This window comes from Talpa occidentalis, unplaced genomic scaffold (assembly GCF_014898055.3).
Source record: "Talpa occidentalis isolate TD23 unplaced genomic scaffold, MPIMG_talOcc4v2.1 talOcc4.9, whole genome shotgun sequence".
Classification (NCBI taxonomy): domain Eukaryota; kingdom Metazoa; phylum Chordata; class Mammalia; order Eulipotyphla; family Talpidae; genus Talpa; species Talpa occidentalis.
In genome coordinates, this window is record NW_023605305.1 from 30,336,456 (window position 1) to 30,363,995 (window position 27,540).

General features: G+C 45.6%; 1 protein-coding gene across 5 annotated transcripts in view; it reads right to left on the reverse strand.

Annotated features, from left to right (window-relative positions):
• LOC119235247 (AGBL carboxypeptidase 4) overlaps positions 1–27,540 on the reverse strand; it is a 940,458-nt gene that overhangs the window by 101,952 nt on the left and 810,966 nt on the right. For all 5 annotated transcript variants that reach the window (XM_054691775.1, XM_054691777.1, XM_054691776.1 and 2 more), the window contains exons 7-9: positions 23,969–24,058; positions 16,447–16,561; positions 4,589–4,700 (exon numbers count right to left, since the gene is read on the reverse strand). In XM_054691775.1, coding sequence (XP_054547750.1) covers positions 4,589–4,700; positions 16,447–16,561; positions 23,969–24,058 — 317 coding nt within the window. The remainder of the gene's footprint in view (positions 1–4,588; positions 4,701–16,446; positions 16,562–23,968; positions 24,059–27,540) is intronic.

Sequence of the window (27,540 nt, forward strand, 5' to 3'; positions counted from 1 at the left end):
CTCTAGGAGTTAAAGACAATCTCAGTAAGTTTCAGGGGATCTCAAGAAGTTTGTGTCCCCAGACCAGAGCCTTACATAAAGGAGGGTACAGTGATGGTGGCAGCAGAATCTGGGATATACTGAAGGGGCAGGGAGCTTAGAGTGGGGTTCTTGTGGTTCAGATGCTTCTTTTCACCAAGGCATCTTACAAAAACCCAGAGGCTCTGCATTTGCATCACCATTTGTTCAGCATTTATGCTGAGTGCCTGCTCAGAGGCAGGGCCTGCTGGGTGGGCTCCAGGGACCCAGAGAGGAATTCCCTAGACCGTGCCCCTGGGGACAATCAATCACAACAGCTAAATGAGGGCCCGCTGTCCACAGGGGGTTATCTTGGGAGTGGGACATGAAATACTTTATATCTGAGATCTAGTGCTGTTCTCTGGGTTAAACACTCCTTTGTCAAGATCATAATTTAATATCCAGTGTCCCTGAGAGGGGTGAAGGGCTTGGTGAGCACAGGGCTAGGAAAGCAGCCTTTGAAGTAAATGCCATCATTAGCACAAGGACAGTGGGCTCTTGTTGTCAGAAGAGCTCATTCCAGGAAACTCCCAGCGCAGACTGGAAATAGCACTCCTGCCCAACTTCGGCCTCGGGATGTCTGGAGCTTGTCCCCACGCTTGTGTTTCTGCTGGCTTCCATCTCAGCAAGGACACTGAATCTACGCTGCTGTCCAAGCTGCACAGGGCTCTCTGCAAGACTCCTTCCTCTCCCACCAGCCAATGTCACCAAGACACTCCAGTCTCCGCCCAGACCCACAGCATCAGGCGCTCAAGCTCTCCTGCCTCTAACCTGGCACTCTCCAAATTCAACCTCCTCACAGGCAGGCACCAGACGGAGCTCTCGGAAAAGCAGAACTGATCCCGTCACTTCCCTGCGGCAAGTCCTTCAGTGCCTCCCCTCCCCACGAGAATCAGGTCCACATTGCTCTCTACCCCATGACTCTGCTGCTGCCCCTTTATCTCCCTCCTATGTGTGCATCTGGGGTGGAGATGGAGACACAGTGGAGGACTCTCCTGAGTGTGCCCCCTTCACAGGGCAGAGGCACACCCTGTCACATCTCTGCCCTGGCATCCTTCACACGTCAGCTCAGGTGTGGCTTCCTGGGCAAGTCTCCTTCTATGGGCTCCCACAACCTCTGTTCCTCCTTCCACAAATGCATCTAGTATCACTATCCACAGACGCCTGCCTCCACCCGGCTGAGAACTCCCTGGGGGTGGGCACCCGCTCCGATTATCCCTAGCACCCCACATAGGGCCTGAAAGCGTCTAGTGTGGAACAACACTCAGCTCTTAAGGGGTCTGGCTGATTTACTGCTTGTTAATTCTGTAAACAGAGAGCCACAGGACAGAAGGAGTGAGGCTGTGAGCATTTATTTATTTATTTATTTATTTATTTATTTATTTATTTATTTATTTGTTTGTTTGTTTTAAATTTATTTTAATTTTTATGTATTTTCATATTTTTATATTTATATGGCTGTGAGCATTTAGACGCAAGACTGGGAGCTGTTCTGCAGCTCAGATAGCTCAGGCCGTGTGACTGATGATGGATGCCACAGTGAGAGTCAGGAGCAGACCCATGGTGAAAGCAGGCAAGGCAGGTACCTGAGGGCAGTGCCATGTTTGCCACGGGACACAGCAATTCCTGAAGTCAAATGTGAATTTTTTTTTAAAGATTTATTTATTTATGCATGCAAGAGTTGGGGCAAAGGCCAGAGATGTGGAGGGTGAGAGGATTCACCAGAGACAGAGTGGGGAGTAGAACGGCGGACCCATCGAAATACACTGCTGAAGGGAGTAGCGGGCAAGACAGGAGAGGTCTGCTTTGCCATGTGGGCCACTCCCTGGCTGGCCAGGGATTGAACTTATGCTGCAGAGGCTGTAGACTGACCCATAGTGCAGTGCCCTTGCACCACCAGGGAGGCCCTCAAATGTGAATTTGAATGGGGTTCAAATAATGTTTGTTGAGTACCCGCTCCACAGCAGGTGCTCTGCTAGGGGCCTTCTCAGAGCTTGAAGTAGAGAAACCAGAGAACATGTCATCCAAACTAGAACACTTTTACCACAAAGGGCACTATCAATAAATACTCCGGGACGACAGGTATAAACCAGAACAGCCCCGAAGAGTTGATGGCCAGCACAAAGCATGTCTTAAGAGCTTTGTGACTAGGCCTTGCTTGATGTTTGTTAATACAGAAGAGAGTCTAGTTATAAGTGAGCAAATCAGAGACTTGTAATTGATGATGGCAATGTGGCTAAAACCTCTCTCTTCAGCAGCCCTAAACCCCTTCCTTCTTTTAGTTCCTCCTCCATGGCCTCACTTGCCAGTCTTTTCCTTGAGGATTCATCTAAAACACCATTTTGCGCAGTGGTTCCAGGTTATCATTCCCCCTGGCCCCCTGGTGTGCTGTGTCTTTTCTTTTTTTTTTTTTCTTTTTCTTTTTCTTTTTTTTAAAGATTTATTTATTTATTTTATACAAGCACTAGGTACAGTCAGAAGCACAGGAGGGTGAGAGAATTCACCAGAGCCAGAGCGGAGAGCAGAACAGAGTGACAAAGTCCACTGCTGAGGGGAGCAGCGGGCGGCAGGAGAGGTCTGCGCGCCATGTGGGACCCTCGCCCAGTGACTGGGGATCGAACCAGCGCTACAGAGGCTGCTGGCAGCTTCACAGCCCAGCGCTCAACCGCTGCGCCACCAGGGGAGGCCAGGTGTCCTGTGTCTTTTCACTTGTCATATTTCATAGTCATCTCCAGGAATAATTTTTGCCTCTATAAACCATATCACATTTGGCATAACAGAATTTGCATGTTCACTCCAATTCAATTTAACAATAATAATTTTGTTATTGAATATCCATTATCAACCTGATCAGGAAAAAAATGTAGGGACTGTTGTCTTCACCAGTTCTTATATCCATAAATAAATAAATCTTTTTTTAAAAAAGAAAGAAATGGTGAAAGAAATAGGTGTTGTGTTTCTATCAGGGAAACTACAGTCGACTCAGAGGCCTGGTGGGCACAGGGAAGAACCCAGTGGACAACAGATACTCCCCAAGACAATCAGGAACATCTTCTCTTTGCCAGGAAAACTAATTAGGTTGGCACCAAGAGTTCAGAGCAACAAAGGGGCTTGCCGAGCATATTTGCAATCTTCTTTTATAGACAAGGAAAAGGCAATGGAGAGGAAGCAGATATAGTAAAGCTATAACTACAAAAGCACTGACGTGGCAGGTGGGCTACAAAGGGACCTTGGAAAGCTGAGTTGATATAGGAGGATCAATATAATAGTTGAGTTGAATTGCGATAGCTATACTGAACCTAAAGATTTATTGTCGTTAATCCTTGCTCTAATACATGCATTAAGTATACATTTTTGTGTGGTCAATATAAATGTTGCTCTTCAATTCAGGACATTTTTATTGATATCTTCAAAGAGACGATGGAGAATGAGGTACACTCGTGCATCTCTGAATTACTCCAACACTGGGACCTTTGCTGTCTCAGCAATCACTACTTATCATCTGACAGCAGTCAGAGGGTCATAAAATCACAGTCATCAATGTTGGAAGAGACTCAGATGTAATCTCACTACAATGTCTTCCAAACAATTGAGCCGCTTCTATGACCATTTTTGACAGTGTCATTTAGCTTCAAGTTGAACACTTTTAGTAAGGCAAAGTTCGCAACTCACCCACCCACTCAATCCTCAGGCAGCTATAATTGTTAAAAAGTTCTGTTTCTCCACAGACCTGCCTCTCCCTTTGTTCTTGGAAGATGTCTGTCCTGTTCTATCTGATAACTCCTCAGAGAAAGCATGCTCATAGTCTGCCTCCTTTCTCTAAGCTATAAAATCCCAAGGTCTTTCATCATTTCTTACAAAGTCTTGCTCTGTGAGCAAACTTGGTGGGGACATCCAGTGTTCTCCCCCTTTCTCTGGAAGCAACCCCTCTTTTCTGGGAACATGTTTGCTACAACCATGTGGCTCCAGAGATACTGACTTGTTATTTCATATCCTTGCCTCGTGGGCCAGAGTTGGCTTGCCCAAAGATGGACATGTCTTCCAAGCTAGGCCAATCTCAGTCCTTTTGCCACTGAAACTGGAACATAAGAGCAAGTCACTCTGCTGCTGGGAGTCATCATATGTGACGTGGGCAGTTACTTCTCTGCATGTGGAGGATGCGAGTCTACAGTCTCCAATTATGTAAGATACTACGGCACTCAGCTAATAAATTCTCTTAGGCGATCTTGCTTACACTAGTTTAAGTTATATTTCTTTTGCCTATAAAGACCCTTGTGGATATGGGTCTGTTTCAGTGTGCTTGTTTCCTTTGGCCCACAGGACCTCCACAACTGAAGCCAATATTTGCGAGGGTGGGGAAAAATAGGTTGGTCAGTCCACCTGAGCGACAAGGCCAGTGGGCCCCAGCCTTCCCTGGACTTGACCCTGTCTCCCTAAGTTGCAGCTCTTAGTGCATGTTCCCAGCATAGCACATCCCTCTCCCAGATCAAGCCACAAGACCCGCAGCTACTGAGGAGGTTCTATTACTCACGGGGTCGTTGTACATCTGGACGATGAGCTGCTTCACTCCATGCAGGGTAGGGTGAGCCCATGGAGAGGGGTCCAGCCAGTGACGGTTCAGGTCAAAGCCCATTAGAGAGCACCTGGGTGGTACCGAAAGTCAAGGTCAAGGCTCTCACTTGTCAAAATACAGTCAGGAATAGAAGCTGTTGTGTCACTTACCAGGCATTTATTCTTTGCCAGAGACAGTTCTGGGCATCTATTATTATTCATTTATCCCATGTGTTCGACAAACCTATGAGTCATTAATATCATAATTTCCATTGCACAGAAGAAGAAATTGAGTCACAGGGAGTTTCAAAAATATTTTTTGAGGAGTATTATGTCAGTGTCACGCTCTGACCTACCTCTCCCCCCCAACCCGCTCCCCACACACACGAAAGACGTAGACTAAGTTTGTAGTCTGTAGCAGACTGGAATCAGGCAGATCTGAATTTGTATCTCTGCTCTGTCTGCTCCTAATCTAGTAGGCATTTGTTCATTTTCTTTAGGGAATGCCCAGCATCTACCCCTGTAATGGGATAGAGTGGGGTGGAGTGGGATGAATTGCTCCTCCCTCATTACAAGATGAGTACACTGTGTCTGCACCTTTTCTCCCCCCACTGAAGACAGATGGGCCAAATGCTCCCTCTCTGTGACCTGGCAGCCAGGGCAGCATCAGGGAACCCAGACTCAGGCAATAGACCCACTTGGGACTTAAACTTGGACAAGGTGATGCAGACTGGGTAGAATAGAGCTTCAGTGGAACAGAGGTAGATAATATCTGCCAACAGCCAGTTTTCTTCCCTCCGGAACTCCACTGTTAATTATTTGTTTTCCAAACCTGACTCTCCAGCTTTTGCTTTATTCTGTAAGTCCTTTCCTATAAATTTGCTTCTTGCTTAAGTGTCTTGAGATGGTCCCTATTTCTTTAACTCAAATCCTCCCTAACATTATGGCTTTGTGAGCTAATTTATAGCTTCTATGCATTACTAACCAGGCTTTCCCCCAGAATTAGGGACTTAGGAAAAGCATACATTTGCAAAAAAAAAAAAAAATTATATATATATATATATATATATATGTTAAAATACAAAGTAAACCAAAAATTCTAGAAAATGGATTGATTCAACTTTAAAAATATACTAAACAGTAATTAGCAATATCTTAACATTAATTGCAAGAAGTTTTCAACATTTGAGATCTGTATGGGATCTAAACCTTGCCTCTAGGCATTCTCAAGGTGCTCTGAGCTTTGAAGAGAGTTTGTCAAAGATCAAGGCAGGGGAGAGAATTCCAGGCAGAGGGTGTGGCATGTGCAAAGTCAAGGAGAAAAGGGTTGGAAATACTACATATTTCTAACAGACTCTTAATGAGTTATGCTGTTGCCCTAGCTAGGCTATAAGCATCAGAAAACTCTCTCTTCATGGTTTTTTCAGGACCTAAATCAGCTGTCTAAAGATCAGTGAATGGACAAGATGCCTTCCAGGTGACAGGCTCACACTCCCATGAGTACTGGTTTACACTCACTGGGCCTCTGTCTCCTTGCTGCTTTTTTATTCTGTTTATTTTTAAGATGACATTTCTGCATGAGCTCAAAATCAGGACCTATGTTGTGACACAAATGGGGCTATTTAAGGCACCATAGAAACAGAGTATTTGACATTAGGATCATCCTAGAAAATTTATGGAAGTCCAATTTTTAGATTGCTGTGTAATGTATCATTTCTGAGCTGGAGATACTCTTGAATATCTTTTCTTTCTTCTTCCAAACTGTAAGCCTGCTGAGGGCAGGGGCTATGTCTGAATCATTTTACCTCCACTCCAACTTAGCTATTATAGACCCATGAGTAGAGAAGGTTCAGTGTATCTACTGAATGAATGAGCAAATGAATAGATGCACAAATGCATGAATGCCCTGCAGGTTTGCAAGCAAGGTTTAACTAATTACTTGAGAACAATTTTAAAGAGTTTTTAATGTAAGCACCTGTTACATGCTAAGACTTTTCACAATGACTAAGTCAGACAGGTATTGTTTATCTTCATTTTATAAATAAGCAAATAAAATCCGAGAGATTTGACCTTGAGAAGGTCATTTGAAAACTACTAGAATTTAGAGTTGGGATTCAAACCCAGGTCTTATTGATGTCAGGATGGTCTACAGTGATTCTTTGAGATCCTCAGCCATGAGCCAGGCACTGTGATTGATGAAAGGGACTATAAACCACTTTGCTCTTCCTCCCCTGCCCAATGGCAGAAATACAATGGTTCCAGAGAACACCATTCAAATGACAAATAAATAGCTCCATCTTCTGAAGGGCATTGTGCCTCATCCCTGTTCCAATAATGGCAGCTAGAATGAGAACAATGATTTTAATTCCCCTTCTTATGAGTTCCTTTTCATCTCTTCTAAAGGATAGAGAAAAGAGCACCTTAGTGACTCCAGATCAATCTTGTCCTGAGAACTCTGGGGCTGCGTGCTCCTGGAGGGTGGCATTGACAAACAGAGATGTATGGGGTATGCATGCAATTGTCCCTCAAACACAGTAGTTTTTCACCATTACCAACGAGCTGGATTGGATTAAGTACATTTGCACCAAAAGCAAAATAAATATTGCTTTATTTAATGCCACTAAGAGGTTGAGATTCAATTGCCCTTGGCCTGAGGCACCTCCCAGCTGTATTGATTGAGCAGTGTCAGAATGCCAGACAATCTGTCACTCACAGCTCCTGCAAAATGCTTAGCAGGTGGGGTGAGCTCTGTGGTGGGGTGGAGATGGAGGATAGTGGGCAGTGTCCTTTGTCTCAAACACAAGGGATCATTGCAACACACCTACTCCCCATCACCTCTACCAGGGTAGTTAAAGCATTTCCCTTACATCCTTTCTTAGATCATCACCAGGAGATGTATAGGCAGAGGGGAGGATGGAGAAGGACATAGGCTTTAAGTCAAAAGGACTTGAGTTTGGGTCCCAGATTTTCCCCCAGTAGTTGTGTGATCTTGGACAAATTTGTGTTTTGCTCAAGGACCTGAAAGCAATGAGAGGTTAGAGGTTGCATCTATATCATTTGCCACTAAGTCTTCAGGCTAGAACAGTGGCAGGTACACAGCCAGCTCTCCATGCAACTATATAAAAAGTGGCTCAGAAATGTAAGGTAAGTTGTCTGTAGCCCAACAGTAAGTGCCAAAGGCAGGACTTGAACCCACTCTGCCCAGCTCTGAAGTCTGTTTTGGCCATCACTCTGTTCTCTCTTCTCAGTCCTGGGAGACAAAACAGCACCTGAGAGAGGGAGTCATGTGAGGTGAGCGTGGATGAAACACCTTTATTTTTAAATGGCAAAACTCATTTAAATGGGAGTAGCTTGAAGGATACCATTTTGCAAGTTATCCAAAGATGTCCCTCTCAGGTTGACAACTCACAAAGGTGTAGGTGAAGTATAAAACAATGCCACCTGCTCTGGTCAGACTTGGGGTTGCAGCCCCCAGAGTCATGGTGCCTCTCAGCTCCCTGGAGCAGGAGCTTTTGTGCACACACTGCACATCCATGTGAGGTGGTCTTGGATACTCAAGGGTCATGTCAGAGCCAGGCTGAGTGCTGGGGTTACCACCCTGCAGGAACAGTACATTCTGGCCTCCTCTCTGGCACATGGGGTGCCACCTGTTAGACCCCCCCCACTGCCTCTTGTTATGCTTGTAGCCAATGGGGAAGTTGGATTTGGGGGTGAAGTAAAAAGAGGTCAATTTTAGCCACAGGTATAATTCATGCTTCTAGCTCCTTCTTTATTAATAACAAAGTGAATATAATATTTTGACCCTTCTTTCTGATTCTATATCTCCTTTGAAATTGGAAGAAGTAGGATGTGAGTGGGAATATGGTGAATGATCAACCCCACATCTCCAGTGGAAATCATTGCTGTCAGACTCTTAGAACAGTATCTGCCAGTTTGTATAAGTTCAAGTAATGTCTTTTATTATTATCATCACTGTTGTTACTTGCATTATTGTTTCTTTGGTTTCTGACATGTGCCATCTCTTCCTCTGGCTAATTCCCACTCATCCCTCACACAGTCTCTCCTCCCGGAGGCTGGCACAGGGTAGAGCCCACATCAGCACCCCAGTGCACAAGATCAGGCATGTGCTACCTGAGCATCTAGGGGTTACAGGGGCAGGAGGAGGGGGGAGGAAAAAAGAAGGGAGGGAGGAAATAACTTAGTTGAAGGACTTCTTGAGCAGAAGCAGAGGGCCCCAAAGCACAGCTGTGAGTGAGAACGGGCCAGTTGAGGGCGCTGGAATTGGCCCAGGAAGGCAAGAGAAGATAGTACAGGCAAGGCGGAGGCAGGAAGGGAGATGAAGCTAAGAAGGAAGATCCAGGACACTGTTCATGCCTTGAATACCAGACTAAAGACACAGGTTCCTTGTGATGGTCAGTGGGGGGCCTTGGAAGGACAGAATGCAGACACTGTCCAAACAGCGGTTTAGGAACTGAGATCAGCAGCGACAGAATTCTTGATTCTATCACTTTGTTTTGCTCCTCCAGACTTCCTGGTCGCTAATTCTGGGTTACTGTCTCCTCAGAGGCCTGTCGTCACTGTAGAATCAATTATTAAAATAAACTTGCTATCAACTCTAACTTTGAAATGCTATTCAGCTGCTGGCGGGACAGAGACGGGGAGCTGCCCCCACAGACACCTAGCCATCTGGCCTTTTCCGAGGAACCTGGCTGGGAAGCTCATTTGAATAATTGGTTTTGGCGGTGTGCACTTGTGGGTTAGCCACCTGATTACACTGCCAGCCCCAGTGTCCTTTCAGCCTCCATAGAAACATCACTCAGGTTACATAAAGCAGGAGAGAGTCTCCAGGAGGTAAGGCTCTGTCTGTCCCCTGCTGTTAGTTGCGCTTCATCTCGACTATGTAGTTCACTTACTGTGTGACCTTGAGCAAGTTTCTTAGCTTCTCTGTGACTTGGTTGCTTCTTTCTTAAAGAGGGAGAGTGTTTCCTGTCCTGTCTATGCCACAGGCTTCTGTTAAGGCTTTAAGAGGATTTGGGGTCTTAGCAGGCAAGTGAAAGGTTTTGGTTGTGGAGAAGGTCACGTCAGCAGCTGTGAGCATGTGGGCTGCATCAGGGTGCGGTGCCCAGGACCCAGCCTGTGATGGCCCCGTCCTGCTCCTGTTCACCAGCTAGTTCTAGGAGCTTAACAACGTTACCTGAACTACCCATGCCTCAGCCTCCTCATCCATAAAGCTAGAATAAAGATAGAGTTGGACTGAGAATTAAATGAACCAATCCCTACAAAATGCCTATAATTACGCCAGGCCCAGAAGTCTCAATAGCCATTATCTATTCTTCATCCTCACCACCTCCATCGTCACAACTGTTCAGTGCTGGACATTATGCCTCAGAACTAGATAAACAAGAACAACTTGAGCATGTTCCAAGGACAGCAGGAAACATGGGACGGAAGAGGATTTCAGATTACATCAGAAAACTTGGATGGTTTTGGGGTGTTCAGCCTGGAGAAAAGGAGCTGGTGGTGCTGGGGGTGAGTGGAGAGGAATAGGGACATACATCTTCAAGACACTGAAGGCTGCCCTGGAAAGCATGGACTGCACCTGAGTCCCCCTTCAGAGGGCAGGGGTCAGGGCGTTGTGCTGACGGTGGACGCTCTCGCAGGCACAGCTGGCATCAGCACGCGCTCTGGAAGAGAGGGACCCACCGCCTGCAGGTGGGCAAGCAGAGGACACGGCCATCACTCAGGGGTTGTGCTGAGGGGTCCAGCCTGGGTGGGACACTGTGCTAAGAGTCTCACTGTTCCAACCTTCTCTGTGGCCAATGTGCTAGGAAGGGGCACCAAGGGGGCAGGACATGGCAGGTGGGGAGGCAGCCTGGTGAGAGGGGCTGACAGCGCTATCGGTGAGGAGGTGCTTGCTATGGATCTTTGTTTTCTATTTCTAGCTTGATGTCAAAAGTGCAATTTTTATTGTCAAGAAACAGAATATTGACATATATTTTACATTTCATGTAGCTAATTTTATGTTCCACTTTGGATAATTTAAAATGTGTTCTCCTCTGAATGCAGAATTGGTCAAGGTTGGCCAGCTATCAGGTCTGGGCTTCTGTACCTATATTTTTGTGCATATATGTGTGTGTGTATGTGTGTGTGTCTGTGTGTTTGGGAAATATCTCTCCTGGGGTCTCACCCTCTACCATGCTTAGTGACATTTTACTGTGCAAGTCTCTGTCTCCCTGTCATGTCTGGAGCATTCCTATAGACCTTTATCCTTCAAAAGTCCCCCACATTACCTCAGACAGAAAGAAGCACTCCCTGCTTTAGGTGACAGTGTAGCAGGGGGTGAAGCTTGTAGCAGGCTAAGGTTGACCTGCCGGGTTCATAAACATGCTCTAACTCCCCTGTGCCTCTGTACCTCAATTTCCTTCTTTATTTAAAATAGGGCTAGAATTCTACCTCCATCACTGGGCTATTGTGGGGGTTAAATGAGATGACCTGTGTGATGTTCAATTAGTAGGCACTTAGATATTAGCTCTTATTAAACCTAGCCCTCTGCAGCATCACACACACACACACACACACACACACACACGCACCCCTCTAGTACAACCATTGGGCTTCTAGTTCAACCACAAGGGCTGCCTCTGATTTCCATCTGCTTCCCTAAGGCCCAGCACAGCGCCTGACATTCAGCAGGCCCATAACAAACCTTAGGTTGGATTTACTGCCCAGGGCCACCCTTTGCTACCTGAGGATGGCCAGGGTCAGGAAATGGGACGTGATGCGGTCTGCAGACTGGAGCTGCCTCCATTTCCGTGGCCAGGCCCTGCAGCGCCACGCCATAAAGCAGATCAGCTCTGCACCACCCACCCAGCTCTGTTCGTCTCCCCACCTCCATACTCCCAAGAAGCACTGAGGTTTTCTGAAAATGAGAAATTTCACAGCATCCTGCTATCTTTTGGGTAACTGCGTATTTTATGATGACTAATAGGCAATTACTATGGTAATATTGCAATTCAGCATGTGTGAGGTTTGGGAAATGAGAAATTATGGGTAACTACTTTGGACTCATTTCTATGGTAACAAAAAGTAATTGTCATTAAATACCAGTTATACTGAGGCTGTACCTGGTAATTATAGATTTTTATGCCCAGAAACATAAATAAAACCAATAAATTTATTCAAAGGTCTACGACTGTTTACTTATACGTGACTCCATGGAATACACAATGACAAGCACTAATTAAGAAATGCAAACCCAACATAGAGTTTCAGATTGTCATATGGAGATGGAGAGTCTGTTTTTTAGATGCAAGGCAACTTGTGCATTACGCATGCTCAGTAGAAAAGCAGTAGGGTCTAGGTGGGGGCAGGGGCTGTGTTCTCTGCAGAGGAAGTGACGGAGAAGAGGAGGTGCAAGAGAGACCATGCAAACACTGCAGTGAGTGTGGGCAGCGCTCCTCTGCAGGACACTGAGAGGTGCCAGCCATTAGAGACTGACTCAGCTCGCGCCTCCTACCCCAAAGGTCTTCCACTAGGAGTTGCCTGGCAGCTTCCTGGCTCTGTAATAACTGAAGCTCTGGGACTCATTCCTCAACACCCTGAGGCTTCAGAAACCCTAGGACTCTCCAAAAATGTTCATGTGGCAACGTCAGTGATAGTTTATTGTGGTAAAATATAATAACCTAAAATTTACCATCTTAATCATGTTTAAGTACTCAGTGGTACTAAACACACTCATGGTGTAGAGTGGCCATCACAACCACCTGCCTCCAAAACACTGAATCTTGTGCCCACCAAACCATAACTCCCAGTCTCTTGTCAACCTGCCTGTGTGACTTGGGCACTCTAGGAGCCTCCAGTCATGGGACTCATACTATATCTGTCTTTTTGTCACTGTTTTCACTTAGCACAATGCCCTCAAGTTTCACCCAAGCTGTAGCTATAGTACTCCTGACGGCCGCTTCCCAGTGTTTCTACTAATGGAGAGAAGGAGAAGGTGTCTTTCACCTCATTTTCCTCTTCCAGGAAACTGAGGCCAGGGCAGAGAAATGTCTTGCCCAAAGACAAGAAGGCTCGGGCAAGCAGGGAAGATTAGATTTCTGGCTTCCTGCTCCCACCACTGGCAGGTAGGGCAGAGGGGGTGTCTGGGAGTGCGGAGAATCCCATATGGACCCCGTGGCCTTGAATGTGGCTCTTCACTTTCACCGCTTCAGCTTCCCCCTTTATCCAGTGGATATAATAAAAACTGTCTTTCCTTCTTCAAAGATTTGTGTAATAGTCAAATGTGGGTTTTCGTGCCTTTAAATGTATAATGAAGCTTGATTGCAAAGTGTAGCTGTGAATCCAGAGTTTGTGAAATCCTAACAGCGACTCATCAGGGTATTCTTGTCATGCCAGCATGCAGCTGAAAACAATAGTGGTCAGGAAACCATGTAGGTCAAGGTAAAGGGTTGGGAGCTGACCGCACTGGTGACAGCAACTTTACACTGGGGCTCGCACCTTGTGCCCCAGCACAGTCACTGAGCACTGCCATTCATTTATTAAAAAATAAGTATTAAAGGTCCCTTCTGTGCCAGGCACTGTACCAGCTTTGGGGAAACAGATTGACAAAGTCCTGACTTCATGGAGCTTGCAGCCTAGAGACAGAGACAGGCTTTAAATAGCCAACAAACAAACACAGGATTACAAATCGAGGTACAGCCTAAGAAAGCACAGGACAGAGAGACAAGACTTGTCTGAGAGACAAGAATGGGAGAGCCCTGGACGTCCTTCTGTGCAGTGGAATTACAGCTCACCTCAAGTGCAAAAGGCCAATCGTGTAACTGCAGTGAGGGGAGTGGGCCAGAGTGGCTCTCAGCCCTGTGTCCTCATTATACGCCAAATAGAACTGCTCTCTGCTGCCGGATCGCCTGTTCTGGCAGTGCTGTCATGTATGTTCTAGGCCCCATCTTCAGCCTAGGCCCTCTCTAGAGGAGCCACAGGCTGGTGGCACACCGGGCAGTCTAGTTAGCAAATGCTGCTGCTTTTTAAAACAAGAGCATTATCTACCATGGGGTGGCTGCCACCATTCACAATTGAATGTGGGAGTGTACTGTGTCTATTTTACCATAAATACCACAGTGTAGGCACCTGGTTATTAAATGTAAGCTTTGCACTATCAAATCTGGGCAACCTATCCTTTTAGACTAGGTTACAGGTTTCCTTCATGTAGAAAGTGAATGAGGAGGAGGAGGAGCTATCTTGAGGGCAGGTCTGTCTCTTGTTCCACACACTGTCTCTGAAATGTCTGGGGCAGGTTACAGGGACAGCATAGGCCACAGGGAGGAGCAGGGCGCAGCTGGGACAGGTCTTCACCCCTGCCTGCTCCTCACAGGCCACATGACCCAGGGCAGGTTATTTAACTTCATTGAGGCCTGAGAGCCTGAACATCCTGTGGGTGCTGAGTGCAGTCAGAGAGCATGAGATAGACGGCACATGGCCATCTGCACTCTAGAGACATGGTCAGCTCCTGTGCGCTCTGACTCTGTTAACTGCCTTGGGATTCTGACAAATATTCTCCCTCCTCCCTCCTGCCCTCTCATCTTTTCTTCTTATCCCTTCCATCTCGCTCTCTTCCCTCTATCCTCTGCTTGAGATTCCTGTCTACTAGCATATTCAAAACTCCAAAAAGTCTTGCTAGAAAAGAACAAGTGTAGTTTTGCTTAACTCTGTGTTTTCCTAACTTGAACTCCAAATTCTTTTTCTCCACAAGGCCTGGGCAAGCCCCACCAAACTGGGACAGATGTCCTGTCATAGTCAGGGGATAGCTCTGGGAGGGGTTGGCATGAGGACCACTAAGGTGTCTTGAAGCTCTCAATTCTGAGTCTTTATTATTTTTGTGTTATCCAAAGCTTTAATAGTGAATTCTCGTGATTGATGGTCCTGCTACTCAGAGCTGTTTCAGCAACAGGATTAATGCCTACGGTTAGAGATTTTCTCCATCTTTCATAACGATTTTCTCCAACTTTCACATTCTTACTAGGAGAATGTTGGGGTTTCATCTTCAGGACAACACCATTTCTTATCCTGAAATCCCCAACCCACATCATCTGGAGCTGAAAGACATGGAAAGCCTCTGCTTCCTAATCACCATCCAAATGGCAACCTGAAGCCCAGACAGGGCAGGCATTTTGGTCAAGGTCCAAAGACCTCTTTCAACTCTTCATCCCTGGACAGTAGATGATGACATAAATAAGTGTGTTGAGGAGACAGCATTGACCTCTCTCTGACCACTGCTGCCCTTGTAATTAAACAGAAATGGTAACATAAATCAAATGGTCTTTCCACCTCCATTATCACTCATGGAACATTCTGTCCAGGGAAGGTGGGACAGCATAGCTTTCAGGCCTGCAGTGAGCCATAAAGCCTGCTAAGGCTAACGAACCATCACTCGAGCCAATTAAGAGAGGAAGCAAACTGTCTTTAATTAAGGCGTCATGCATCCCAGGGGTATTAGGAAGCCCCTCTGGACCCAATTGCCATGTGCTTGGAAAGTAGTAAACCAGCTCTTTAAAATGGCTGGATATCAGGAAATCTGAGATCTAGTTTGACCCCTGGCACTAGCCTTGGGGACATCCCATTACACCCCTGGGTCTCAGTTTCTTCATCAGTAAAGTCACACTTTGCCTTCACTCACATCCCTCAAATACTCTTCAGCATCTGCTATGTGCTGAGCGCCATTGCCAGGCACCAGGGACAAGAAGATCATTCAGGTCTCTGGTGACTTGAGGTAAGACCTGCTCCATGAACAGACCTGCAGGGTTCAATGAGGTGAGTGATCTGCTCTTTTGGGGTTTGTGGGAGTATTTTCCAGAAGAAGGGGCATGAGCCGAGCTGTGAAGAAGTGTTAATTAATGAATTAAGAAGGGCTGAGGAGGTTCTGGGCAACCTTTCTGAAAGTAAGACTCAATAACCCAAAAGGTTTATGGAACCAGGCTTTGCTTAGAGTGACCAGACCAACAGCTCTGAGAGCAGAGGCAGAGGTGAGGTGGACAAGTCACTGGGTCACACCGAGCCGTGCATGCAAAGTGAAGGAGTTTGCATATTAAATTGAAAGTTATGGGACCAGTCATCTCTAAAGCTGTATCATTTGAGCAGTGAAGCTAGACAGTCAGTGATTTACTGGCAGTGTGACTTTGGGCAAGTCAGTTGCCTCAACTGTGAGGCACTAACTATCTCAGAGGATTCAAAGTTCTTTTGGCAGACGATGCCCCGGGCAGTGGAATTTTAGGCTGCAAATCATGGTGCTGTGCCAGGAGAAAGAGTTCAGAATGTGAGTGCTGGATGAGTGTGGGCTAGCTGGTGTGCTCACACCAAAGAGAAATGCTGCTCGGATGAGCTGGGAGCTCCTCTCCTCCATTAATGATGGCCAAGAGGAACACAGATATGAAGCAACAATCTTTGCTCCACCACACAATATTCCACAAGGCACATTCATCCCTGCCATTTCTTTTGGTGCTGCATCTGCCCTGCCAGGTAAGTGATTACTGTCTTCATTATACAAGAGAAACAGCACCAGAGAGGGCAAGTGAGTTCCCCAAGTTACACTGGAATAAATGCCAAGACTCATGCCAAGTCTCTTTATTCCTGGTCCAGCAAGCTGCTCAGAAAACCCCAGCAAGTGGTGACTGTGCATAAAGCAGTCAAGGCTTATTTGTCGCAGCCTCAAGAACCAGGGTGAAGCTTCTTCTAATGAGTAGATTGAAAACTCTTCCTCATATATATATCCCCTTTTTTTCTTCTTGCTTGTATGCCACCATCCATGATATCATCTTCCACACAGTCTCCCATGTCCCTCACCTGTAATTGCCTAAGTAGACGCCATCAGGGTTGAGCATTGGTGCAATCTTGAAGACCAGGTGTTCCCGTAGCACACGAGCAATAGGGTGCTGGCTGATGAGGAAGTCAATGATCCCTAGAGAAAGAGAAACATCTGGGTTAACTTCAAAGTGCTTCAAGCAGGAGGAAACACATTTTTCTCAGCCTAGAAAACATCAAGTGCTCAAGAGGAGATTTTTGACCTGTGTTGTCAGCCACCAGAGGCATGTGGCTGTGGACTAGCTGTTGCCCCATGAATGTCACAGACACATCTCCATTGCCCAGAGATAGTCCAAGACATATTATCGAAGGCCAAGGGCAGAAGGGACAGAGCCACCACTTCCTACTAACGAGCTCTGGGAGGCTTTGAGAATAGATCACCCTGGAGCTGTGCCTTAGAGACCACACTGTGTTTTGACAAAGTTGGGGGAAAGGCAGGATAACTCTGAAGGGTAAATGAAGAGCTTCTTTCGAGTGGACACACTGCCAGCTGGACACTGACACCTGATTTGACAAATGTGGAGTCAGGAGCCTGAGGAATATAAATCCTTGTGTTCTCACGGGCACACCATGACGCAGAGAGGCGAGGGATTTGGTTAAAGTCCTACGATGAGAGAGCTGTTTCTTCAACAGTCCTCCACTCTGGTCTTTTCCCCACTTTGCAGCTCCTTTGTTCCCAGACTCTGGGATTCATTGCTTCTCACTGGCACCAACACCACCTTGCCTCCAGGCCACCAAATCTACAAGAGTTGAATTCTCTGTGACTCTCCTGCACTCAAGGAGTTCCCAAGTCTCTTTCTTACATCTCTGACTTCCCCCCTCATCTCTATCCCTCTGCCTCTCTCCTGCTCTGAGGCACCATCTCATCCAGCCTGGGCTGAGCTAGGCAACTACCTCTGGAATGCACCCTCCCCACTACAGCCAGAGGGCTCTTCCTAAAGTGCAGATCTGAACCTGCCACTCTCCTCATTCATTTCCTCTGAGAGATGGGAGAGTGCAGGGTCCTCTCCAAATGCAGCTGGAGAGAGCAGAAAGGGGCATCCTGGAGAAAGAAGCTTTTGCGCTCAGCTCTGAAAGATAAGTGGGCTTCGATGAGAGGAAGCAGCAGGATAACTAAGGACACCCATGTGCCCAGTGGCAGGCACTGAGCGCTTGGAAAGACACATTACTGCTGTGACCAGTGAGGGACATCTCAGCGTCCATTAGGCTGGGGCTGAGAGTCCACTGACAGCCAAAAGCCAGTTGGACATCATTTACGTCGAGGCTGAGGCAGCAGCTGACCAGATGCCCTAATTTATTTGTTGGTCCTCGTACGAAAGCTGCAGTTTGCCAGTAAAAAGCAGGGTAATGATGCCAAGTGCCCTTGTTAGGGGCTAATAATTGCTTAATTTGTCCACTAATTGACCTGGCTCTGGGGGCAGCCCTCCATCAAGGAGCCAGCCTGCTCTTGAGGCCTGGCCACGCCGCCTCTGAGAATGGCTTCTGGAAATGGAGAAGCTCATTGTGATCCATCCTCCTTCATAGATGAGCAGATTAATTGGGCTGCCAATTAGGCAGTTAATGAAAGGATGAGAGAAAACAAAGCCAGGCCAGAGGTTGCAGCCACCCAGAGCTCTCCCTCTCCCAACGCGAGTGCGGGGCAAGGAGAGAGTTTAAGTTTAGACTCATCTCTTGGTTTCAGGCCAGAGTTCATCAGGAAACATTTCCACTCATCAGGAGACTGAGAGATCTTTCACCTTTTACCTGGTGGGTGAGGGAGAGGGAGTAAGAAGAGAATATGAGGAGAAACACCAGAGAAAGTAAGTGGAAAGGAAAGGCTGTCCTGACCACAGGTCAAAACATTGCTTGGACAAAGGAGGCAGAAAGACATGGAGGTGGGGCCGACCACAAATCCTAATTGGTTGTTGGGTAGAGAAATTTCTAGCTTTCTATGATACATTTTTTTCCAGCTCGATATAGTAATACCTACTGGAAAACCACTGTATGACTGGGTGAGAACGCCTCCATTTTAACTGTCTGCCACAGCTCCTGAAAATTGTGATGGACTGCAATAAACCCATTTAGATCAGAGGTTGAAAGCATGGGGGTAGTGAGAAACAGAATTTGTTTGCAAGTTGGAGTCCTGGTTTGTACAATTTGCTGACTATGGGCTTTGGGGACAGGACACCAGATCTACAGTCAGAAAACTTGGATTCTAGTTTGGCTCAATTACTGAGTGACTTTCAGAAAGACTCTGGTCCTATTCTCATCTTTATAATTAGGAGAAAGAACCCAATAATTCCCAAGGACTCATCCCGCACTAACAGTCTGTGGTTCCTCTACCTCAAAGGATAAGAATCTTCACCTGTTAAGTGAGGAGCACAATCTTCCTCCTTCTGGAGACACAACCAACCCCCTTAAGTCTCTCTCCCTTCAGGAAACAAGTCTATGGTTCCCTTCCTTCAAGCTCATTTAATGGGAAGATGGAAGAGAGCAAGACAACAGAAGGCTTGAGTAGAAGGAAGCATGGCAGGGAATTTGAAATTAAAACTGTACTTAGTGCACAGTGCGCCATACATCAGGTGCCTAATAAATGCCCTAGTACATTGGTCCCAGGAACTCATTAGAGCTTGATAAAGTATAGGGTTATTTGAATTGATAATCATTCATTCCACAAACATCCACATTGGATGTTTGGAGTAATGATGATGGATGGTGGGGTGTCCTTAACGTGGGTTGGGATATAGTGGGGAGTCAGATATAGCAGAGAGAGTCTACAAATTTAAGAGCCTTGACACAGGGGGGACCTGCATGGGCTCTGCAAGGCCCAGAGGGCTGCGGGGTGCTGTGGGTTGGGGGAAGTAGTGTGGCTAGATGGTGAGGCTGATAACAAGGCTATTTGCCTACCATTCCCAAGAGCTCAGAGCTCTTGATTGATGTCACACAATCTGAAGGGAAAGAGATGCCCAAAATGACTGAGATTAAGTTTCTGGCCTCTGGCACAATGTGTTCTCAAAATGGAAACTGAATTCTGTTTTAAAACCCAAGGAAAGTCACATTCCCCATACCTGCGAGTTTAGGGGCTTAAGGTTTGCATCTGCTGTTCAAGTCTGTCTTCCCTTCCAGGAGAAGAAAGCCAGGTCTACCCCTTTGCCACTATTTTCATGATGCCTAGCTCAGTGCTGGTGCAGGGAAAGTCCTCCACAGGGATGATATTAATGAATAATAACGGACCAGTGATGGGCCCTCTGTGTTCATTACCTGGAGTGAGTTGTAACTCCATTGGCTCCATTTTACAGGCTGGGAAACAAAGGCAGGGTGCTGACCACACTTGCTAGGGGCCTAGATGGCATTCAGACCCAGTTCCAGTGGCTTTGAAATAGCATTCTTTTTATTAAGGCAAGATGGGAAGAGCCAGGAGTCTAATTGTGTGTGATTTGCAGAATGATTTGCATATATGCCTGCATAATTTTCTCTCTAGAGAGCTCTGTGTAAAGTTTATTGTTGCTATTCTCTGCCAAGAGGCAGCATGCTCTAGTGGGAACAGCCCAGGCTGGAAGCAAGAGAGCTGAGGGTCTCTGCGGGGCCCAGAATGTGGGACACGCAATAGCAGCTACTTGCAACCCTCCCATGACTGGGCACCAAGCCTCTGTCTGCCTTCAGTCATGTCAGCGTCCCCAAATTATGGAATCATAGGGAGTCTGATCCTGAAGAACCTGAAGTTCAGAGCGGAAATTCTCACCCTCCCAATCTCCCGGTTCTGCCCATTTCATAGATGAAAAGATTAAGGAAGTGAGCAACCCCATCATGACTCCTAGGGTTCTGATTATAAAGGGGGCTGTTAGCGCTCTCTATAGAGAAGACAGAACAGGTGAGGGATAGCAGTGGGAGGAAAGGAGGAGGGGAAGGGAAGAGACCTAGGGACAAAGGTCACTATTGCACTGCTGGGGGAGGGGAATATTGGATTGTGATTACTCCTGGTGGTTCTGCTAAGTGAGTGGGTGGTGTCCGGGTGTGTATGTGTGTGTGTGTGTTCTTCTCCCTGCTCCTTTTATTCCCACAGAAAACCCTGAGCACTGGACTCCTTGGGGGAAGACCCCTCTATCACATTCTCAATGCCAGTGGGCACTTGGGTGCGGAGCAGAATGCCCATTGAATCCCCCAGAAGCTCCTGAAGAACTACCTGCTGCTCCCATTGTGCAGGGGAGGAAACAGACTGCGCTAGCCATGGACTTGCCAGGGGTGCCCAGCTAGTGGCAGGACTCAAACTCTACATAAACAAGGAGGCTCCAGCTAGGACTCCAGCAGATTGCACAGGGTAGGGGGCACACAGCCGAGGAGTCACACACCCAGGTTTAGGTCACAGAAAGATTAGAAGACCCATGCCTGGGGCCTGCAAAGCATCAATTATCGTGCTACTTAACACCCTATTCCCCATAATACTTTAGTGTCTTCTGTATTACAGACACCATTCTCAATTCTTAGTTATTAACTCATTTAATCTTTACAGCAACCTTATGAGGCAGGATTCTGATTCTGATTTCCCTTTGGAAGCAAAGGACCCAAGGAACGCATGGGAAAGTTGTGGAACTTTCCCAAGGTCACACTGTAGGAAGTGGAGGAGCTGGGATCCAACCCCAGGCAACCTGGCTCCAGAGACCTTGCTCACACACACTCTGCTACAGGGCCTCACAGGGCACCTTTGCATGTTCACAATGTAACTGAGGCCCGGGAGAGTTTGTCCTCATGGAGGCCAGGATCTAGGCTTGGGGCAGCAGAGGGGGACTGACATTTCGCTGCCTATCCATCAAGCAGAGCCTGAGGGAGCCAAAGCCCCCCACCCCCAATGCTGCCCCTTCCAGAGTTTTGTGATGACATGACTCGCTCTACTCCCAGCAGCAGGTGCGTCAGCAGCTCGGCTGGGAGAGCTGTGGTCCCAGCCAGATGGGGAGGACCAGGCCCCACATGTCTGTTCCCAGCTCAAGGTCAGTGAGCCAGAAATGGAGAAGAGTTAACAGAACCAACATGATCTCAGTCATTGTCCTTCTAGGCCTTGGACCTTCCTGCCCTCCCCAGAACAGGGAGGGTGTGGGGTCAAGCTGAGATCTGGGTCTGCAGCAGAAAGCCCAGCTGAGTGAGGCCTGTGGGACTGTGGTCCGAGCTGGCCCAGGCATCTGAGATATTCTTAGGAAAGGGTATATCTCCATGCTCATTGGTAAAGTGGGGAAATAATACCCATCTTTACTGCTTTGAAGAAGGATGAATTGTGTGTCTTAAGGGACTATTACAGAGATAGGAAAAAAGGCGGACTGGACTGGGGAGATGGTCCCAGGGTGAGAGCTGCCATGAGCCAGCTGTGTGACTTTGAATAAGCCACTTCCCTGAGCCTCCACATCCTCATCTGTAAAATGCACATTCATTGCTCTGGGGTGGCTGGAGTGCTATTTTCTTCCAAGCATGAAGTTTGACCTTCTAGGATTTTCTATCCCTGAATGGGGTAAAGGAGTCTTGGGAGCCAGCCAGACCCAGATTCAAAACATCTATCTGCTATTTACTGGCTGTGTGACCTTGAGGCTCCTCTCTCTGAATTCAGATTTAGTAGCCTGGAGCCAACACAGCATTTATCTCTCACAACAGCCCCATGAGATGAAAACATAATGCCCCTTTTATAGATGTAGAAAATGACACTTGAAGACCCACCCTTGGCCTCAAATAGCTCGTGGTTTAAAGGGACATAAAGCAACATAAATCAAATAGGTTATAAATCAGGATAATAAAGATCACCTCCAGGTAAGCCCCAATGCAGGTACAGAGCAGGGGGCTGGAGGGAGTAGGCTGAGGGCTTATATGGGGTACTTGAAATAAACTTTGAGAATGGGAAGTGTTTGCCAGGTACAAAGAGAATGTACAATATCTTCTAGGCAGAGCAGCAGATGCAAAGGTCTGGTGGTAGAGAGAAGATTGTCTACTCAGGCATTAAGCTCTGCAAGGCTGGGTTATAATGAGGCTGAGGCCAGAGAACCTGGCAAGAACCAGATCATAGAGATCTGAATGTCATGTCAAGGAGTTTGGAGTTGATCTTGAGATGGTAGTGGGAAGACATTAAATGACTCTGCCAAGGAGTAAACATTGATTGAAAGCCTGCAGGACAGCATGGAGTCTGTCAACTCAGCACCATCCAGATTCCTTTTTTGGAAAAACATGCTCAACAGAGAGAGCACCTGAGATCAATTCACCATCTCTACACATGGGCCCTTGTCTGTAAAATGGGATGGTGACCCTGTCCTCTGTCTACTGCCCATGGAGGAGGTGGGCACAGGAATTTGAACTTGCAGGAATAAAGCTATTGATAGTAAGACTGCTGTATTTTTTACAAACAAGGACAAAATAGGTGCCTCTAATCAGCTGGGGAACAGGTTGGCTGCCAAGTTTAGTATCTGACAGATGGCTGCAAGGGGTTTGTAAAACCAGGAGAGACCAAGGAAAGGTAATCGCAAGGACAATGCTAGGGACAAAGAGACTGGAAGGAGTAAAAGCTAAGATGACTGGAGTGAGGAGTCGGGACATGCCAAGAATTGTCTTTGGTCAATTCCTTCTTATTCCTGAAATAAGGTCTCCTTGTCTAAAACAAGGGGGACGTAATTGTGCCTAATCACAGCACTGGAAGAACATGAATGTGAAAAATACTTGCATATTTATTTGCTTATTGTGATGTTTATTTGCAGATCACCTGCCTCACCATCCCCGATTCTGTGGGGGAGGATGTGACATCTGTTGAGTGTCTGCTGTGGGCCAGGCACAGGACTGGGTGTTTGTTTGTATTCATCTCATGCCAGCTTCATAACAGCCTTTTCAGACAAGCACTGCTATCCTGATTTATTTTACATTTGAGGAAACTGAAGTCACACTGCTAGGAAGTGGCAGAGCCAATATTTGACCTCCGAATTGTCTTACTACAAATCTCCTATACTTTCATAGCAGCATGCTGCCTCCCTCAAGTTATATAAACACTGTGGGTTTTTTAATCTCCTTTTGACCTCATGATCATTTTGAGGTTAAAATGAGTGAATAGATAATTTCAGTTCTTACTTCCCCAGTTCACTGCACTTCTACCAACATACACACTGACTTGGGCCAGATTTCTTGTTTTTATAAGCCACTGAAGACAAGTAAAACAGAGCTAGGGAAAGTAGATGACTGTGGTTCATCCTCAATGCAGCACATATGAGAGAACTTCATTCAGCCCTTCCTACCTAGTCACCCATCTGTCCATTCATCCATCCATCTGTCCATCCATCCATCCATCCATCCACCCACCCACCTATCTATACATCCTAGCAGACATGTAGTCAATAAACACTTTTTGAAATTAGTCTTAATGGAGATCAAGTATAACCTTTTTAAAGAAGTGAAGCAAAGTCCTATCCAAGATAATGACTTTCATGTCACCACACTGTTCCAGAGACTGCCACAGTGTTCCAGTTGGATCCATAGCACAGGATGCCCATGATACTCTGCAACTTACCTTGGCACACAAATGAAGAGGGTGTTTCTCCTGGGTGGACTCTTCCTGTGATGAATACCACCTTTTGTTCTGCCCCTTCCCGAAGATTGTCTGTAAAATAAAATGGAAGACTGTTACTACAGAAGACAGGGAAAACTGAGAGAAGGGGTTGATATATGGTGGAGAGAGGGGAGGGCATGGGCTGGTGCTCTACATTTGCCTCTCAAATTATTGGGTTAGAACCATTAAGGCTCAGTCATTGCTGACTAATTAAATTATGTCCCTAGTTACTCAATATATAAAGACAATGTTCCCATTCCTTGTGCAACTGATCACGGTATTTTGATCAACTGAAAAAGTCATAAGAGTAAAGTAAAATCCCAGATCTAGGCAAGTGTGTATCCTTTCTGGTTTTCAATCTGCTAAACTCTAAATATGTTTAGTAATATCTACTTCATAGGATTGTTGTAATGATTTTAAAAGCTTATATATTGTACAGTACACAGTAAACATGCCATAAATGATGGAGTAATCAAAGTAGCTATTTATAATAATAATAGTAATACTACCAGCTGCCAGTTAATTGGCCCCTTATAGATCAGATACATAATACTTATTATTTATACTCCTTACCAAAGCATGCACAGTTAATACTTTTTTATAGAAGCAGAAACCAAGGCTCAGTGAGGATGGGTGTAGATCTGAGATTAGAACTCAAACCCCTGTTGGATCTTGATGATGAACCAGATTTCTCTTTCACCTTAAGCAACTAGAAAATTGGACAAAATATACAAAACAATTGCTTTCAGATACTGGACATAGATGATGCAAAACTACTCCATGGAAAAGGGGGAAACAAAGGAGGTATGCCCTGTTATTGCCCTGGCTTTTTGCCTAGAGACCCATTCCAGACCAAAGACCAGAGAAGGGTATCTGAGCAAAGTATGGAAGTCACTGAGATTAGAGTTCTGAGAATCAGAAGTAGGTGGCAGTTGCAGTAAATTGTGTGTTCCAGAGAAGAGGGAGTTCTATAGAAAATAATTCCAGAAATCTGTAAGAGTCCTCATGAGTCTTTCTTCCATCCCAAGATGTGCACACAGAGAGTGGTTCTCCACAATTTCATGAAAAAGTGACCACTGAGCTGTGAACTGTACAGGGCTCACAAAGGATTAGCAATCATTAGAATTCCAAGTTGGAAGTCCTCACTGATCATCCAGGGCATTCAGTATAGAAGACAAAAAAGGCTATACCTTAGTTGTGGGGTTAAACTATTTTAGATTCATTCTAACAAAATTTCAAAATAAATCTCAAAAGGATAAACTAAACAAAAGAAATATAACTCTCTGTTATACAAAGCCCAACTTTCTTTAAAGGAAGACAACAAAATCCAGATATGCAACAATGTATAATTCATAATATTCAACATTAAATGAAATTAGGTATGTCAAGAAGTAAGAATAGGACTCAGAATCAGAGCCTAAGCTCTTGCTGCCTCTAAAAAAGTCTCACTTATATAATAAAATGTAGCTATTATGCACAAATTTTATTAGACAAAAGCAGTAGTCAAGAATGTCATTCTTAGAACAAAGAGGCCAGGAAGGGAAGTTAGCCAGCAGCAAAGGAAGTACTCAATGACACAGAACAAACAATGACCTGAAGGAAATTCTGAAATGAACATAGAGAGAAGTTGGATTAAAGAATTCTATCTATGCTAGAAAATTTTCTGGAGGGAAGGGGGTATTAGAAATAATAAGCTTTCAGTTTCAGAAATGCCAGAGATAGGTCATTTTGATTATGGCCCATGTTCTCAAGTTAATGGATCAATGTAAGAGACTAAAATAAAATTTAATGACTTTATTAAACCTAGTCCTAAAGGTTTGGGACTTGCGGGGACAATTGGAGTGAACAGTGGGGATGAGGTCACTGCTTCCCTAATATGGTGCCTCTGAATGTCAGCAAATATGCAATGGAACCAAAATGCATCTTAAGAACTCACTCTGTGCTCAGCTTTATGCCAGGCACCTTTAGGAACAAAGGGAAGGGGAAACTTCACCTCCTCTAAAGAAGTGTATGGTTTAAAAGAGGAATTAGACATCAAGAGAAACTACATCTTTCCTAGGTCCCTGAAAGGAGGAGGTACTCTGGAACAGACTTTTTAATTAAGTTAAAAATATTCATGTAGATCATGGTTTATAAAGAAACTTACACACACATTATCTTATTTCATCTATGTCATGCCTCTGTGGGGTGGACAATGTCAACTCTATTTTACAGGTAAGGGAACTGAGGCTGACAGACAGAGGGAGAAGCCCCAGCTCCCAGCCAGTGCCCCATTCACTTCCCTGTCTGTCTCCACCTGGATACACTAATAACAATATAAGATGCTAAACCTGCTCATTCCATCCACACTGTATACAAGAGAGTCTCGTTTTATCCATTATTGAGCCACTGTCTTAGTATTTGTATTGCTTTTTCACTTAAAAATTAAAAAAAAAAAGACACCAAACCCTTTTTAAGAACACTGTTAACACTGACCCATCTATCCCAGCAGTCCAGAAATGATAAATGGCATTACCAAAGCCCTCTGTGAAGGCTACCTTTATGGATGTCTCCCCTGACCCGATACCAACTCAATTGCATTCAGCATTTCTGCTGACCACAGGGAAATGCAAAATGGGCATTCTATTTGCTCACTAATTTTACTGAGCCCCTGTGTCTTCATAAAATGATAACGTGGGGCTAATAAAAATCAAGCATCTCGGGTGCTAATATAAGCAAATGTTGATGCAGGCAGGTAACAAATTGCTTTGTCATTTAGGAGGCCGTAAAAGAGCATTATAATCATCTTTAGGCAAAATGGATGGGTCGCCTTTGCTTAGCTTTTAGCTTTCATTTGCAAAATCAATTTAAGGTAATGTAGCAGCTCTGAGGTGGTGTGACATGGGACACCATCCTCCCTCCTGTCACTGAATCCCCAGACTCGTACACAGCCAATTAAACATATTCTTGGTGAAGGAAGTGGGGATGATGAGAAAGTATGTTTGTACAAAGCCAGGGTAGAAAAGAAGCTGAACAAGACCAAGAACAACTCATAAATGATAGTGAAACTGGAAGCTCATTGGTGGTGACATTTCAAGGACACAAGGGAACATTCAAGTGAAGTGGGGCAGCCACACTATTCTCCCCAGGTAAAAAGGTGTTTGAAGACAGAAGTGCACTGTGTAGCTCAACAAATAACACATACACACACATACACAAAGTCATCCCTTTTGTTAGTATATCCCTCTACCATCTGCTATTTCCTTATTCATGAAATACTTACTGAATATCTATTAGGTGGCTAGGCACTGTTATTATTTTCATTTTACAGAAAACCAAGGCCAAGAGACATTAAATTCCTTGCCCTAGTTCTCACAGCTAATGACTGCAGAACCAGAGACCCCAGCTAGGCAGTCTGACTCCAGAAATCTGTGTTCATAACCTCTATGCTATTCTGGACAATACTATTAACTGGTTACAAAAGCAATTTAGTAATATTTATTCAGAACTTATTCTGTGTCAGGCACTTTACACATCATTTCTAAAAAGTTTTC